The following is a 16,739-nucleotide window of genomic DNA, read 5'->3' on the forward strand; positions in this document are numbered from 1 at the left end:
GGTTTGACAATGTGAGAAAGCATTCATAATATGGGGAAAAGCTTAGCAGTAAACATAGCTGAAGCCAATTACCACTAAATAGCACTGAAGGTATGTATAATGTTTTATGTTAAATATTTCCTCAACAAAATTTGCCTCAAACAACCAAGTTTATTGTTACTGAAATTTCTTTGAGAGTAATTTATTGTTTGCATCAGTGGGAATCTAATTGCGGACAACTTATACGAGACTTGAAATTTTGTTAAGTTGACATGCAATAGGAAATGCTTGCTCTGCTGCTTGGCCTTCCTTTACCGGACCATTAAGTTCTATGCTCCTCCGGCTAATGTTTATCATGATTTGTGGTAGTAGATGTTAGGATCTGCCTGCATTTTCTCCTGCTTATGGATATAGGTCATTTGTAGGTGTAGTTATTATAACTGTCTGGTATCTAATTTTGTACCATTCTTAAGGTTAGAGTCTTGATTCCCTTTTTGTTTTTGAAAATAACATTCCTCAACTCATTTTTAAGATGGACTATTTTTATGGTGTTTATCATTGGTTGAAACGTTTGAGTTGGCTAAAGCCATTGGATTAATGGTTTGAAGAGTGTTCAGAGTTTAGGGTTGTGTACTGTTATTTTGTCGGATCTATAGGTTTCAACCCAAACAAAAAAAAAACAAAGAAAAGGGTCTTTTAAGCTTTCGTTTTCTAGTCAAAACCCATGTATGAAGAAAAATGTTGACTGCTAAGGAGTGTCGGTTGGATTAGGCCAAGGTTTGTTTAATACAAATTAGGCCAAATTTTAACCAACTTGGGCCGAATCTAGCCAACTTTTGTTTTACACAATTGCATGATTTCTGATTGATTAGGATGTCAGCTAGATTCGAACAAAACTAAAACTCATTATTTGGGTTTCAGGTCTCTTTTTCAGAACTCCAAAATTCTAGAAATATAGAAAAATGAAATTCGGAAAAGAATTTCTGAAATGAACTCTAAAATCTCATAACAAGTTTTAAACGTTGGAGATGATGTTGGACTAATTTAAGAGGACTTATTACATGTCAGTAACCTAATGTCTCTTTATCCTCAGATAAACTATTACAAATCAATTTCAATATAAACAATTAGTCTTAACTGATAATATCAATTTTAAAAGAATTATTACAATACATATTCAATTCTAGAGGAAAAATCACAGTCCAGCCATCCAATTTTGGCCAAACCCTGATGAATAATTAAAGTTTAATTTCAACATTAATGACTAGTTTCAATACAATGCTTGAAGACCAATCATTTGCAGATTCACAAGATCCTTGCGTGGAAAATGATAACGAGTCATCCATAAAATCATAAAAGATGTAATATTATTATTTCTTTTATAGATATATCATGATTTGTTTTATAAGCATTATTGAATGAATTAAAGTATAAAGACTCATCATTGTTAGATGAATTTGTCTTATTAACTTCTTATTGAACTGGTAATAATTAAGCATCTGAAAAAAAAATGTAAATCAAATCAAAAGTGTTATGGTCAGCAAGCTACTAGTATAATAATAACTTTTGAGTCACAAAGCAAATTTACATTTGACAATGAGTAAAACTTCAGAGTAACTCTAATTCAATTTAAAATAGTGTATCACTTCCTTGCCACAGAACTCTTTACTTCGATAAACTAGTATTTATACCTGAGTGAGCCAACGTGTTTCTGTAACCCTGTTTCAATCTGATTAAAAAAAAAAAAAAGTATCAACACAATGATTTTAGGGAAAAAAAAATTGAATCATAAAGGCCCATATGCCAATCTCTGAGAATGAACTCCAGGATGGTATAGATTCAGGTGGTTTATTGCCATCGCCACCAGATCTTTCAACTCAGGATGTTGTGCCACCACACTTCGGTCAGCCCCCTCAAGGGTGGTCAATACCCTAGCTTGCTCCAAAGCCTCGCTATTGCCAGCATGTAATGCGAGGTAGCAGAGCAGAACCAATCCATGCAGCTGTGTCCAGTCATTAACCCTTAATAGTTTCATCAAAGGTGGAACACCATTGAACTCAATAATCGCCTTTGAATGCTCTATACGGAGAAAATTCTCTGGACCAGCAAACTTCTGAAGGGCAATGGCAGCTTCAGTTGCCACTTCTGGGTTCTTATTACTAAGTTGAGCCACTAAAGGACCAAGTACTCTAGTTTCTCTAGCTGGGAAAGTCCTGGCCAATGAACCAATTGATTTTATAGCTGGAATTTGCAATGTTGCATCTAAATCTTTAATCACCCTCAAAAGCTGATCTACAACGGCTTTAGCAGCAGGAGAATTTGTCTTAAAAGCAGCACGTCTAAGATCAGCATTTTGTTCAGCAGCAGCAGTTATCTCCATTATTGTCATCAAACAATTGTACTGCAATTCACCTCGTTCCTTTTCAACCAATTTTGCCAAACAAAGCAACCCTTTTGTTTCTGTTATTCTCCGACTATTTGACACACTTCCTCTTGCAAGCATCCACAAAGCCTCAGCACAAGCAATTTTCAACTTAATCTTCACCTCAGGCTTCTCATTCTCCCTCTCTTTCCTACTCGGCCCTGATCTACTACTACTACCTTCACTATACAAAGGACGAGAACTCTTGGAGCCGACCACTGTATTTTTCTCCAATTCTTTATTAATCTGCACAAGTGAATGAATACTCTGCTTACCCAAATTAGTCCTTTGATCATCAACAAATGTCTCAAAAGATAAAATCGATACTAGTGGCCTAATCACATTCTCCCTCGCAAATTCATCCTGTGCCACATTATTATGCTCCGCCATTCTGGCCACCAAATGCGCCACCTGAATCTGCACTTTCATCAAAGACTCACTTAAAACCTTCACTATAATTGGAACCCCAAGCTCATTTACTATAATCCCCACTCTTTCTTGATCATTTGATAAATTATAAAGCGCCGTGGCAGCCGCTATTTGCGCCTCCCACGAGGAGACTTCTTTTAAAAGTCTAAGCAAAGGAGGCACTCCACCCTCTTCAACAATAATTTTCTTGTTACGATCGTTATCGGCGGCCAGGGAAGCCAATTCATTAGCGGCTTCAATACGATCGCTCAACTGGCCCATATGTATAGCAGCAATGTAAGACCAAACCCAAGACAAAATCGGGTCGTTACTAGCTATAGGTGGCAAAGAAAGAACTATACCGCCAGAAGCGCCGCTGTTTTCAATGTCGAAGATACTCAAAAGCCATCTCATGTCGCCGACGGAAGCTTCAAGAAGGCTTAATAGCTTCCGAAAGTCGGCCGCAGTTACAATGTTGACGACTCGTCGTAGCACGCTCCGACGCTTGCACTTCCGGACTAGGGTTAGGGCACGCTCTATGTGTCTCGACACCTCGGAAATTACACGGCGAATTGGCCTGTCGTAGAGTGATTGAGATGAGCCAGCTAATCGAGCAACGCTCCGGAGCATTTGCAAGAGCCGATCCACTTGCTTACCTACTTCTTGACAATCGGCTTTGAAAGAGTCCGCCTCATCAACCGCTACGCGAACTTGCTCGGCCCAAATTATTATTGCCGATAACTCTTCGTGGATTTTCTTCTCTTCAATTGACGAAGCCATGTGGTAGCATCGGCCACTCACTTTCTCCGATTGTGTGCGACTTCAGCGGATCAGATTGCGGGCAGTGGCAGGGTTTGTAATAAAAATGTATTATTGCTGTTCATCTTGCTAGCAAGTTTGTTTGTTTAGGTCTTCCGGGAAATTGCTTCTCCATTAAGTTTGTTTTGACAGCTTTCAACGCGCGTGGTCGTGGACTACAAAGCGTCAAATTGACGAGTGAATTACTTCTGTGTGCGTAACTGCCGTCTACTCTACGTTACGGAATGGAAGAGTTGACGAGTTTAGAAGAAGAAGGTGTAGTGCAGTTGCTAATGAAGAGCGTAGAATAAGAATCTAGTTAATGTCATTTTCTTTTTAATTGAAATAGACAAAAAGAAAATTGTTTGCTTCAAGAACAAGACCAAGGTCCACAGCCTACATTTTTTTTTTTTTAACGCTGACATGTAATATTATATGTATAAATAATAAAATATTATTTCCTTTTTAATAAAAAATGAGAGATCATGTGATATTTATACACAAATTTATCTTTATTATTTGGACACGTAATTTTATTATTTAAAATCATAGCAAGACTACTTGCCGGTCACAATCACAATTGCGTATATAAAATTGAAGATTCGGATTCTCGTGAACTCAGCTTAGGGGGCCACGTCTTCTACTCCTAATCCCATTCAAAGTTGGACGAGTTTCAGAAGGCTAAGCTAACCAAACACTCAACTTCAAAACGCATGCTTCTGTTTAAATCGGTTGAAACAATCGCGAAATATTATTTTGTGCTCTATTGGCCATTGGCTCAATTATTTAACAAACAAGACACACTAAGGGGCACCTTAACATTCAGAGCTTAGCAAGCAGCCCATTCTGGATAGGCTTTTCAGCTATTCCATTGCTATCTTTGACATCCGAATCGCTGGCACTGGGAGGAACATCCACCGCTTGTGAGCAATTGAAGAACCCATGTGGCTGCATCACAAGCAAAAACATTTTTAGTATTGCATCAACTTTCAAACATGTGAATCATAATGCCTAGTAACACAATTTGAAAACAACTTTCTCTACTAGGATTATTGGAATACCATAAGCATAAAACCAATGTGCTCCACAGGCATCACAGGCCAGTCTTCCAGCCGAGGAATGTGAGTCACTCCAAATACATACCTGTATAGCACCAAGGCATAATTAGAAAACTCAGGGCCAAAAGAACATTCACAATGTTTAAATAACATATTGGACAGGCTCATATACCAGCAGAGATTGCTTCTAATAATCCCTACTACAGTATTTACTCACACCTTCAGAACCTGTATAATGGATCCAATTGAGGCTTGTTTCTACAGCTAGTTTATTATATAGTTCAGCAATAAATTATTAGTTATAAAAAGTGAGCATGTAAAAGACTCCTATTTTTTTGTTGAAGGAAAATCAATCTTGGCATACAGGTGCCGACACAAAAATGTTTATTGTAGTTCTTAGAGAAACAGAAGGTAAACTTACCATAGAACTATATTGCTTTCTTCCAGAGATCGATTTTGCTTAACCCATGTAGCCAATCCTTCGCCAACTCGTGGATTTTGATTAGGAAACTCTCCCCCAGGGTACATTTCATCATGTGCATAAGGAGTGACCCAAAGATTATGCTTCAAGAAAGCAGCTCTTCTCAAAAATTTAGCCTCAGAACCAGCTAATGGTAAACAGTTTGAACCAGGCACTAGCTTATATCCAGTTAACTGCCCAGTCCGGTTAACATTTCTTGTGTTTCTTATCTGAGAAGTAGGAAGCAATCGTCAGCTAAACATCAGTATACTGTTTTATTAGAAGTAAATAAAGCTTTCATGTCCATAAATGCAACACTGACACCTTTTTTTTCCAAGAAAAAGAAAAGAAAGATGACCGAAAACCTATCATAATTTCAACCAAGGCATCATGCACAAGTCATAACATTATTTCATGCCAAAACCAGTAATCAACTTATGACAATATTACTAGAAGTCAAAAAAAGATGGAGAACACATGGAAGATATATTTTACCTGTCAACCAATGATACAAAAGACATTTGAAATAAAAAGCCAAATTTACAGACAGAAGCACATATAAAGGCATTGAGAGTCTAATTCTTGCATTATAAATGCTAAACTATAATTAAAATTAATGAACCATCCAAGATATTTTTATCTTACTATTACATAAGCATATGTTTTATCTCACGATTAGCACTCTCAAAACAATGTCTCCATATTCCCATATTGATTGCAATCGTAGAAAATTTATAAATGTGGTGTAGTTATATGACTTATGATTGAGTAGCTAAATTATCAGAAACAAAACAAAATTGCATCCACAGCAAGCCATTACCAACCCCAATAACTAAAAGAGGTTAAACTGCTCAGAGAATGATAATTATCCATCTAGTAGACACCACTGTTGAGCATATATTAAAAAATAGAACTACATGGAGAAGATATCTTACAATCCAATGGCGAGCAGATAAAGGATTACAATCACGCATTGCTTGCAATTCTGATCTTAGTAGTTCTTCTTCTGCGTAGAATGCATTATTATGAACATTATTCTTTCCTGGTTCTTCAACTTTAACATTCACCTCAACAATCTAACCAACAAGAAAGCACACAGATCTTAAGAGCATGAGTACACATACGGCAATTATTCTTGTTTTCTAGTTGAAGAGACAATTCTAACAAGCTAAAGAAAAGTGAAACAATATTAAATGCATTCAAGTACTAAGAGATCTTGGAGAGTATGCTCAAGGTAAGTCAACAATCAGAGATTTAAGTTCCTACAAGCATCATCACATAATGAGTCCTCTGACTCTAAGTATATGCAAGTTCTTTCAGAGAATCCTTTTTCAACTGACCCAGGAATAGTAGATGTGGACCATATGTCAATATAGACACTGCCTAACTCTTAAGGGCCAAGGAATTCAACTTTAGTTCACCTATAACATCCAAGAAGATTTCCTCGTCAACCAAACAACAGAAAAGCAACATCTTTGTTGAAGGTCACTGGATAAATATTAGGCCACCTCAAGAACTTGGGAAAGCACTGTAGACTTGTTACTGCCAGAGAGACATAAAATACAAGAACCACAATACCACAAATGCAAGGTGCCCTGCAAACTTCTGATACAAATCAAATTGACACACAGAGAAATGACCAAACAATCTTATAAAATGAAGAAGTATGCAATGCTCTCCGATCTTAGAATGTTACTATTCAATAACTCTACACAAACTAATAATCATTTTAAAAGCACACTTAAAAAATAGACATTATAGGGTGTGTAAAACCAATGCCCTTATAACAAAGGAGTTATAAGACAAAGAAAAAAAAATCCCCAGTATTCACATCAACTAACCTGATTAAATGCTTCTCCCGGCTTACAGTCAACTGCCATGTCCATGCGAGCCACAAAAAAATGTTGATGAACAGGTGCATATAACCCAGGAGCAATAGTTGTACCATATTTTCGTACTTCCCCAGGTTGAAGTGCTCCTAAGCTGAGAATTCCAGTGAGTTTAACCTCAGCTTCAATTTTCCCATCCTGAAACACAAGTATTGCATCATTAGAATTTAACAAGGGCTCCGTTGAAACAAATAGCAGCAAACCATATTGAGAGACTAACAAAGTACGGTGCACTTAGATACTCATACTTGAAACAACCAACTGCTTAAAAGAAGCAAAATTATTCCTAATACTCAAAAGAAGACATGGGATTCAGATAAGCCTCATAACAACAAACATGAGAAGCTAGATAAAATAAAGGCAGAACCTCACTTGCCTGATAAAAATGCCAGAAAAATCCGTACTCGTAATTTGCCACAGTACATATAAACGACACTGTTAGCCTTCTAGACCTGCGAACTTCTGCTAAACCTGTTCTCCAGTCTTGATGCTTCCATAAGATACCATGGTCCTCTTCATGCAAACAAACACAATTTTCAATTTTTTCAACACCTCCAGTGAAATTTGTAAAGTGTGCATCAAAGTACTTGATGTAACCCAAACAATCGCACCCCTAAAGAACCAGCAATATGTCAAGTTGTGAGATTGGTATTAATAACAGTGATATGCGGTAATGTATATAATTTAACCAAAAATGAAAAACGATACAATAGATACTCAACCTTCTTAAGAGAATGTGCATTTTTACCAAGCCCATCTTCCCCTGCATCAAATGCATTTTTTCTATAATGTGGATCATTTGGATCTCCATAAGGGACCACCATCTCAACAAAACTTAACCTGTGGGCAACAGGCCTCCGACCGCGACTACCATCAACATATGCAACAGAATGAATTACTAAACCCTCCCTCGGAGTAAAGCCAATACGAAAGTTCCACTGCCAACCAAAATTATTTTTTAATTTTTAGAACAAAAGGATTAAGGACTACTTATAAGCTATAAAATTAAGTTGAGGTTCAATAAATCAGCAGTGTAGTTTACAAAAAAAGCAAGCACCTTCTGCCATTCAACAAAATGTCCATTAACACGGAAGCTTGGACCTTCAGGCTGAAGAATCTGAAGGGGTTTCACATCGCTTCGATCAACACCTCCTCGTGTTTCACCAGCAGTATAGTTTCTCAATGGATCAGCTGGCGGTAGAGGAACAAGTTTACGGTCTTCAAACTCAATTACCACCATATTTTGCATATCAACAAGGACATGGATTCCTTCGACCGGACGAGCATAACCATTTTCCATTGGACAGTCACTCTCGGTTCTGCAGAAAATGAGTGGTTTAGCAAGTCTGCGACTTGGAGCATCAGCTTCACTATGATATCCTGCACACCTGTAAGAAAAGAGTTTGCACACAACATCAAAAAGTGTAAAACAAGAACTGAAAGCACATTCTTACAGAACATCAATGTGAGTGAATCTCAACATAGTAACTGACCAGGGATCAACCATAACAAGATCCATGTCCTCAATACCCCTCCTCTTCATTGCCTCTCGAAATGGAGGGAAGTCCTTGACAACAGCTTCACATTCAGCATATTCCTCAGCGTCCTACAATTCAAAAGCAAGGGCATCAATATTAGATAAACATAGGAGAACCAACTTAGAAGGAGATCGCCAAAACACGTGTCATTATTAAAGTACAACAAATAATGATAGACCATTTATCAAGCAATCATGTCCAAATAAAAACCAATCAAAAGCATTTAATAAGAGAGGCACATTTGAGTCATGTCTAAACTATTTCAACTTATTCATTTGAAATTTTCACTAATGTGAAAAGCACGTAAAACACCATCAGCTCAGGTAGTAAATGATACTTATATTAGGCAAGAACTCTCAGATACAATCCAAGAGAAATAATCAGGCTACTTTAAAGACTGATGATATACTCTCAGAGAGCCTAAATTAACATTAGCATAATGCAGTGTGAGCATTTATTACTCACCATAGGAGGTTGAACGTTTGGAACAACTTTTGATGAAATTGCTTTGCCCCTGTGGTGGCCACCTCTAGTTGTAGCATGAACTTCTGAAAGTTCAACAATCCATATGCTGGTCTCGTTTGACCTTTTGTTGTAAACAACAAGTCTTGCACGCCTTCGAGGAAGTTTAGCAGGAATTACAGGCCCACCTTTTGTTCTAGGAAGTAATGATGGCTGGAAAGGAGGGAAGAAATATGCATCTGCCAATGCCACAACATGTTTGTCTGGCTCCATCAGAACCACTTCCACAAAACGCATGCTATCTCTCAGCTGAAAATGGATTTTCCTTTTCAATTAATAAACAGAGATATAATGATGTAACAATAATCCGAGCTAAAAATCATAACTAGTGAAATTCACCTCAGGGGTTGCCCCAGCAGCCCTAACAGTTGCAACTGCCACAGAGATCTCAGCAGCGGATAAAGGGTCTAAAGGATGACTGGTTTGAGCTCTCACCATGGTTAGAATACCTACGCAAGAAAATCAAGAAGACGTTTACTTGTAATAGACAGAAATGATACCAGATTCCTTCAGTCAGCAACTGATAAGTAAAAACCCGAGAAAGATAAGAAATCAAAGAAATGTCCTGTTTGACCGTATAGAGAAAGAAAGTGTCAAAAAAAAAGATAATCAAAGAGAGAGACGGTAAGAATCATGGGGGCCCAAGCAGACAAAGGCTTCTCTAAAATTGACTTTCTTGACACTAAATATGTATCTGACAAACGTTTAACTTTTCACTTTCTCAAAAACCAGACAAACAGCATCTATAAAGACAGAGAAAACCATTATCAAGAATCAATAACATCGAAGCCATATAATATTAGCAAAAACAAGAATTAAGAAAAATAAAAGATAAAAAATCTCAAATACGTAAAAATTAAAAACAATTATTAATACCTTTGGTTGAGGTAAGAGTGTTAGTAGAAGGATCAGGGAGAGATTCAACAGAGCGGACCATAGTCGCCAGAGACTCTCGTTTACGGATCGGATCCCGAGAGGTATCGGATTCTGGAAGTTTCCAATCACGGAGGATTTCAGAAGCTTTGTTGTTGACGGTTCTGCTGGCCTCAATGCAACAATTAGGCGTCGTCTTTTCCTGAGTTGTGGCCATTGTAAAGGGTTAGCAAGCTCACAGTATCCACCGTAGTATATATCACAGTAGTAGTCTACTGACATACAGAGCTAATTCTCTCCTCGCACTTCCTCTCTCTCTCACACACACAAACTTCGTTGAGAAAGACCGCAATAAAAATTGAAAACACAAGATGAAGCGTGTGCTTTACATATAAAGAAAAAATGGAAAAGAAAAAGTTGTTTTTGTACTTTAAGGTAAAGACAGAGAAAAGGCTCATCGGGTGCGGTAGGTAAGTTAAGTCTATGTCGAGTGGAGTGATATGAGCACCCGCTTGTCAGAGACGTCATACAGGTGATCGCCGTTATAGTCCGATCCATTTATTTATTTTTAGCCAAAGGGCTACTTTTCACCTTTGTTTTACCTTAATTTCAAAATTCCATTTACATTAGCGCAAAACCTCAAAATCCTACCTATAAACTATTAATATGGATGATATATATTAAGATAAGATTAAAATGATAGATTTACTCTTATAAAATGAAATCACAAAAATGTTCTTTTGTATATATACAGTTAAAATGAAATAACAAAAATTCTATCCAAGATTTGAAGGCCTACATTTTCCTTCTAGTGTTTCAATTTTTCAAGCAATCTCTCTTTTTTCGGCAATCGACAACTTCTAGTGTCTCTCGTCCTTCTTCTAGTCTCATCTTCATTGAAGAAGAGTAAACTTCATCTAGATAAACTTGTCTTGTTCACTCGAAACTCTAGTCTTATTGGCTTTATTGCTCGAAGATTAGGTCTTGTTATCATAATTAGAATATTCGTTCGCATCGTTGCTCGATGAAAACGATTTCTTGTCTTGTCAGGATGAAGACAATCGTCTTCATCTAGATGAATTTTAGTATTCTTCAATGAGATAAAGATCGGAAGAAGGGAGAGAGATAGACAGAAACTGTCAATTGCTAAAGAGGGAGAGATTGATTGAAAATTTGAAACCTAAAAGGGAATACAATTTTTTAAAATTTAATTATCAAATAAATTATTAATTTTCTAAGAAAAAATTATATAAATTTTAGAATTTAATAATAAATTAATAATTTTATTTTTACCTGTGATAACATTTTTTCTATAAATAAACATTTGAAATTTTCAATTATCATAATATATTTTTCAAAATAAACTAAAACTTGTGTAAAAAATAATCCTTCAGCCTTATTTTTATTTTAGGCCAAAGGACTATTTCCCACCCAAGGTATACTTTTTCTGCATATTCTCACCCATTAACTTTAAAAAGTCTATTTACCTACCAATGAGCTGTTAAAAAAAACAAATTCAAAGGTAAAATTGTCATTTTATCTGTAAAATTAAAAATAAATTAAAATTTTATCTCTTTTTCCCCCCTAACCCTTAAAAACTAACTATTTTTCCCTAGGCCAAGTTTTGAAAATTACATTCTCCCCTTAGGGTTTAGTTTTCAATCCCCAACGCCAAATTCGGTGTCATCACTGACAACGAAGCCTTCCCGATGTACCACCATGCTCTGACGACCTCTCTTCTCTCCTCTGGAACATCGATCGGCCTAGATTTGACATCGTCTTCGTCTGGGCAGAAGAAGAGCTTCATCTCCTGACGAAGCTCTTTGACTTTTCAGGTGAAGACGACGCTAGATCTGAGCTGATCGACATTCCAGAGGAGAGAAGAGAGGTCGTCAGAGTATGGTGGTGTGTCGAGAAGGTTTCGTCGTCGGCGATGGCACCAGATTTAACGTCGAAGATTGAAAACTAAACCCTAGAAGGGAAATGCTATTTTTCAAAACTTGACCTAGAGAAAAATGGTTAGTTTTTAGTGATTAAGGGGGGAAAAAAGAGATAAGATTTTAAAGGGTTAGGATTTCATTAAATTTAACTGCTTATGGGTGAGTATTTGATATTTTTAAAGTTAAAAAGAAGAAATTGAGATTGCAACATACCTTGGGTGGAACATAGTCCTTTGGCTTTATTTTACTTAGCAAATGCAAGTAAAAAAACAGGGAAAAACAAAAGAAAGAAAACAGTAGGACGAGAACGCGTGTAGACATCCCAATGAATCTAATAATTATTTTTCTCACCGGGCACCCCACCGACCCGTGACAGCTAAAATTGCACATTAACTTGAATTGTTGTCAAATTGAATTGGCCTTATATTGTGTACGTACTCAAATTGGTCTTATATTATGTACGTACTCAAATTGAATATAAATTGTTGTCATATCTTATCAATTTAATTCTATATAAATTTAATAAATTTACTTATATTATATTTAATGTTACAATGAAATTACTATTTACTTTTAATAAACAATAAATGAAATGTATATGTGGAGTTAATTTCTATGTCTGGGAAGAATGGCCTTTTGACCTCAGGAATTGTGGGCGATTGAGCAACTGCACTGTGATCGTTCTGAACAATATCCTGTTTTGTGCTGTTTTAGACTCCCATTTCGGTTGGGCTTTGCAATTAATTTTGGGCCCATAAGCTGTCCTTCCGTTTCTGGCATTTAAATTTTTACCCTTGGGACTTGCTCATTTTATCACTGACTTTTGCCGATGTGAGGTGACTTTTGACGTACAATAAAATTATATATATATACACGATCATTGTTAAAAGAGAAGGTAATAGAAATGAAGCCAAACATATTCTACTGAAGGAGGGAAGAAGACTCATAGAAAAGAAACTAAACATATACTACTAGAGGGGAGAAGACGCACTAAAAATTATGTGTCTCCGTTACTTTCTTTTTACTTTATAGTAGATATCAAAGTCTTATTAGATTTTTACCATTGTTATTAAGCCTAGCTTGCGTGACACTTTAAATTGTATATTTTAATTGATTATGAGAAATCAATTTAACATATTGATACTGAAAGGAGGACAACGTATATTTAGATATTTTATATTTAGTCATCTAATACACTAGTCACCTTTGATGACTCGTGGATAATGACATAGAAAGCCATACTAACCATCATTTTTTAGTTTTGAAAAATATTTAATATAATATTATAATAAAATTATGTATATATTTTTTAATATATTATTCATGTATATAGATAATGTATCATTATATTAATAGATGATTTTAAATTAAAAATTAAAATAACACCTAAATACATAACAACATATTATCTATATATTTAAATTATATATAAAAAATATATATACATATAATATTTACAATATAATACTTTGGTTCTGTGGGTTTAACCTAATAGGGCTAAAACAATAATTTTATAATTTATCAAACAACATGATTAAAAATATTAAAAAATTCTTATAATCCAATCACTTGAAAAAAAAAAGTTAACTTTTCATTACAATTAATTATATAATTAAATAATTTAATTTGAATAAACCATACTAAACAGTAATCATACATAATATCGTTAAATAGGGTGAAATTATTTAAAAAAAAAAAAAGGGACTAAAACAAATATACATTCCATTCTCTAAAAATGTTTTTTAATAAAAGATAAAATATTATATATGAAAGAGTGTAAATTTATTTATTAAAATTAAATATTTAATTTATTTAATTTAATGGATATAAGATTAATTATTAAATTTGAAATTTATTCAATTTGCCGAGGGTAATTTTATTTCAAAAATAATATTCTGACTTCAGTGGGATTTCGGGCATGGTGAATCCAGGCTATCTAATCATTACGTGTTGTTTGTCGAATTCATTATGTTTCTGCTAATCTGTAAATTGCTTCTGTCAGCTTATATCCAAACAAAGTAAGAGGCAACATGTGACAGTCTGACACCACTCTCCACAGATTTATTCTGTTCTTCATTGTAAATATTCTTTGTCGATAGTATTATAATATAATTTTCCGTTAATTGGAATGGTGCTTTTCAAAATATTCTCTCAAAATTATTTCCCTCTGCCTGTGTGATGGAGAACGGTAAGCAGCTGCTTCTCTCCCCCAGAGATGATGAAGACCGATTACAGTTACTATCAACAGAAACCAACATCTCCTTGTTCTCCGACACCTTCAGCGCCGGAGCTGATGACATTCCGCCGATTACCGGCCTCCATGACTTCTCTAGAGAATTTTACAGAGAATCAAAGAAGTTATGGTACCTTGCCGGACCTGCCATCTTCACCTCCGTCTGCCAATACTCTCTCGGAGCCATCACTCAAGTGTTCGCCGGTCATGTCAGCACCATTGCCCTCGCTGCTGTCTCTGTCGAGAACTCTGTCATCGCCGGCTTCTCATTCGGTCTCATGGTAACTTAATAAAGTACTCGTCTCAAAAGTCTTGAATTAGATTTTTTTTTTACTTCAAATTATTAATGAATTAAACTTAAAACTGCAGCTTGGAATGGGAAGCGCCCTGGAGACACTGTGCGGGCAAGCCTATGGAGCTGGGCAACTTGACATGTTAGGGATCTATATGCAAAGATCTTGGGTTATTCTCAACACCACAGCTTTAATGCTTATGTTTGTATACATATTTGCTCAACAACTTCTGAGTCTAATTGGGCAGACGGCGGACATATCAAAGGCGGCGGGGATATTCGCCATCTGGATGATACCACAACTCTTTGCATATGCAGTGAATTTCCCTATATCAAAGTTCTTACAGTCTCAGAGCAAGATCATAGCCATGGCTGTGATTTCTGCTGCTGCCTTGATAATGCATACTTTTTTCAGTTGGTTTTTGATTTTGAAACTTGATTGGGGTCTTGTGGGTGCCGCGGTGGTATTGAATGCGTCGTGGTGGTTCATTGACGCAGCTCAACTGGTTTATATTTTCAGCGGGAGTTGCGGCCGAGCTTGGAGTGGATTTTCATGGAAGGCCTTTCAGAATTTGTGGGGTTTTGTTCGGTTGTCTTTAGCGTCAGCTGTCATGCTCTGGTGAGGTCGTCGCATGCAATTATTTAGTATCTATTCCTGTCTTTCCACCAAGGAAATATATTTTACTTGATAATCCTGACTTGCCCTTTTTTTAAGTACCAAATCTGATTAGAAAACAATCATTGTCTTAGATATAAAGTTCTATTATTTTTTTATATGGTCATATTTTTATTATTCAAGCAATAATATATGCCATCCTCACCCACCCCACAGGTAAGGTCTAACTATATTTATAATCTTTTGCAGTCTGGAGATATGGTACTTTATGGTATTAATTCTGTTTGCTGGATATTTAAAAAACGCCCAAGTTTCTGTGGATGCTTTGTCCATTTGGTGAGCTCTGTCTGCATCATATATATAACGATGAGAATGAGATCACAACATATAATTCAAGTAGTATCTCATCTTATGAGCTTTTTTTGCTAATGCATCATTGAACTTACAGCATGAACATATTGGGTTGGACTGTAATGGTGGCTTTCGGAATGAATACAGCTATAAGGTTAGTTGCATTAATACACATGTATCAAGATCTGCTTAATTCTGTGTAACAACTTAGCCTTGAATGATACATGTAAGAATTGATGCAGCGTGAGAGTGTCAAATGAACTAGGGGCAGGCCACCCAAGAAGTGCAAAATTTTCATTAGTGGTGGCTGTAATATCTTCAATTTCTATGAGCCTTGTGCTCTCAATTATTCTGATTGCCGCACGGAACAAGTACCCATCATTATTTTCGACAGATTCAGAAGTTACAGCTCTTGTTAATGAACTGACCCCGATGTTGGCTCTTTGTATCATCATCAACAACATACAACCAGTGCTATCTGGGGTGGCCATTGGAGCTGGATGGCAGGCTGTTGTTGCCTATGTAAACATTGCGTGTTACTATGCATTTGGTATTCCTTTGGGCCTCATACTGGGTTACAAGGCTGACTGGGGTGTTCTGGTAATTCTCTCTTCCTCAGATTATTTTTCAATTGTTTCATTTTACTGATCATAATCTAATTCAGGGGATCTGGTGTGGAATGCTAATGGGGACAGTGGCACAGACTTGTGTGCTTTTCGGTATGATTTATAAAACCAACTGGAACACAGAGGTAAAACTGTGCTATGTTCTTGCTAATATACAAGCAAGTGAAGTGATAAGTAATAACTGACTGAGATGATTTGATCCATGATATGCAGGCTTCCATTGCTGAAGACAGAATAAGGAAATGGGGAGGAGGGGATACAAATTCCAAAGAAGTCTCAGAAAAATAAGAAGGCACATTGAAGAACGCACACAACTAGCTTAAGTTAAAACTTGAAATTGAAGAACTCCAAGGTTATGTATTAATTGGGCTGAGGCTGAGAGAAACCATTAATTTCCACTTTCCTGCAAACAGGTTATGAGGGCTTAGTACTTGGACCATTAGATGAATTTTAAACTATCAGTTATCACATACTTCATATAGTCGCTGAGATGTCTACTTCATGAGGACTTGCTTAAGTTACTCTAACCAATTATAAATAGGACACATACACTTGCATATATTATTCTCTTAACCCACACCCACATCAATCAACTACTTCTTTCTCCTTCATGGCCGACGTCGGTGACATCCTTCCCTCCAAGTCCAATCAACAGCTTTGCTGATTTTTGTAGAGAGCAGACAGTCCAACAAGTTTTGGTACCTCGCAGCTCACTCCATTTGCTAATACTCCAC

General features: G+C 36.3%; 3 protein-coding genes across 4 annotated transcripts; 1 reads left to right on the top strand and 2 right to left on the bottom strand.

Annotated features, from left to right (window-relative positions):
- Positions 1-1,510: 1,510 nt before the first annotated feature.
- Positions 1,511-3,894, bottom strand: LOC123213510. The gene has a single exon (XM_044632964.1). It carries the CDS (start codon positions 3,587-3,589, stop codon positions 1,766-1,768), a length of 1,824 nt encoding a protein of 607 aa, XP_044488899.1. The 5' UTR covers positions 3,590-3,894; the 3' UTR covers positions 1,511-1,765.
- Positions 3,895-4,310: 416 nt separating this feature from the next.
- On the bottom strand, positions 4,311-10,376 carry LOC123213509 (copper methylamine oxidase-like). Of its 2 annotated transcripts, none has more exons than XM_044632961.1 (12): positions 9,951-10,366; positions 9,414-9,523; positions 9,018-9,323; positions 8,508-8,620; positions 8,072-8,402; positions 7,737-7,952; positions 7,391-7,627; positions 6,967-7,152; positions 6,061-6,201; positions 5,087-5,355; positions 4,669-4,750; positions 4,311-4,555 (listed from the first exon to the last, which is right to left on the bottom strand). In XM_044632961.1, exons 1-12 carry the CDS (start codon positions 10,162-10,164, stop codon positions 4,430-4,432), a joined length of 2,331 nt encoding a protein of 776 aa, XP_044488896.1. In that variant the 5' UTR covers positions 10,165-10,366; the 3' UTR covers positions 4,311-4,429. The 2 variants fall into 2 exon arrangements, with proteins under 2 accessions (XP_044488896.1, XP_044488897.1); XM_044632962.1 differs by lacking the exon at positions 4,311-4,555 and adding an exon at positions 4,838-4,893 and having other exon boundaries at positions 9,951-10,376.
- Positions 10,377-13,903: 3,527 nt separating this feature from the next.
- On the top strand, positions 13,904-16,562 carry LOC123213511 (protein DETOXIFICATION 29-like). Its single transcript, XM_044632965.1, has 7 exons — positions 13,904-14,401; positions 14,490-15,031; positions 15,278-15,364; positions 15,477-15,533; positions 15,622-15,979; positions 16,044-16,130; positions 16,219-16,562. The coding sequence occupies exons 1-7, from the start codon at positions 14,066-14,068 to the stop codon at positions 16,291-16,293; spliced, it is 1,542 nt and encodes a 513-aa protein (XP_044488900.1). The 5' UTR covers positions 13,904-14,065; the 3' UTR covers positions 16,294-16,562.
- Positions 16,563-16,739: the final 177 nt, after the last annotated feature.

Source organism: Mangifera indica, chromosome 4 (genome assembly GCF_011075055.1).
Source record: "Mangifera indica cultivar Alphonso chromosome 4, CATAS_Mindica_2.1, whole genome shotgun sequence".
Classification (NCBI taxonomy): Eukaryota; Viridiplantae; Streptophyta; class Magnoliopsida; order Sapindales; family Anacardiaceae; genus Mangifera; species Mangifera indica.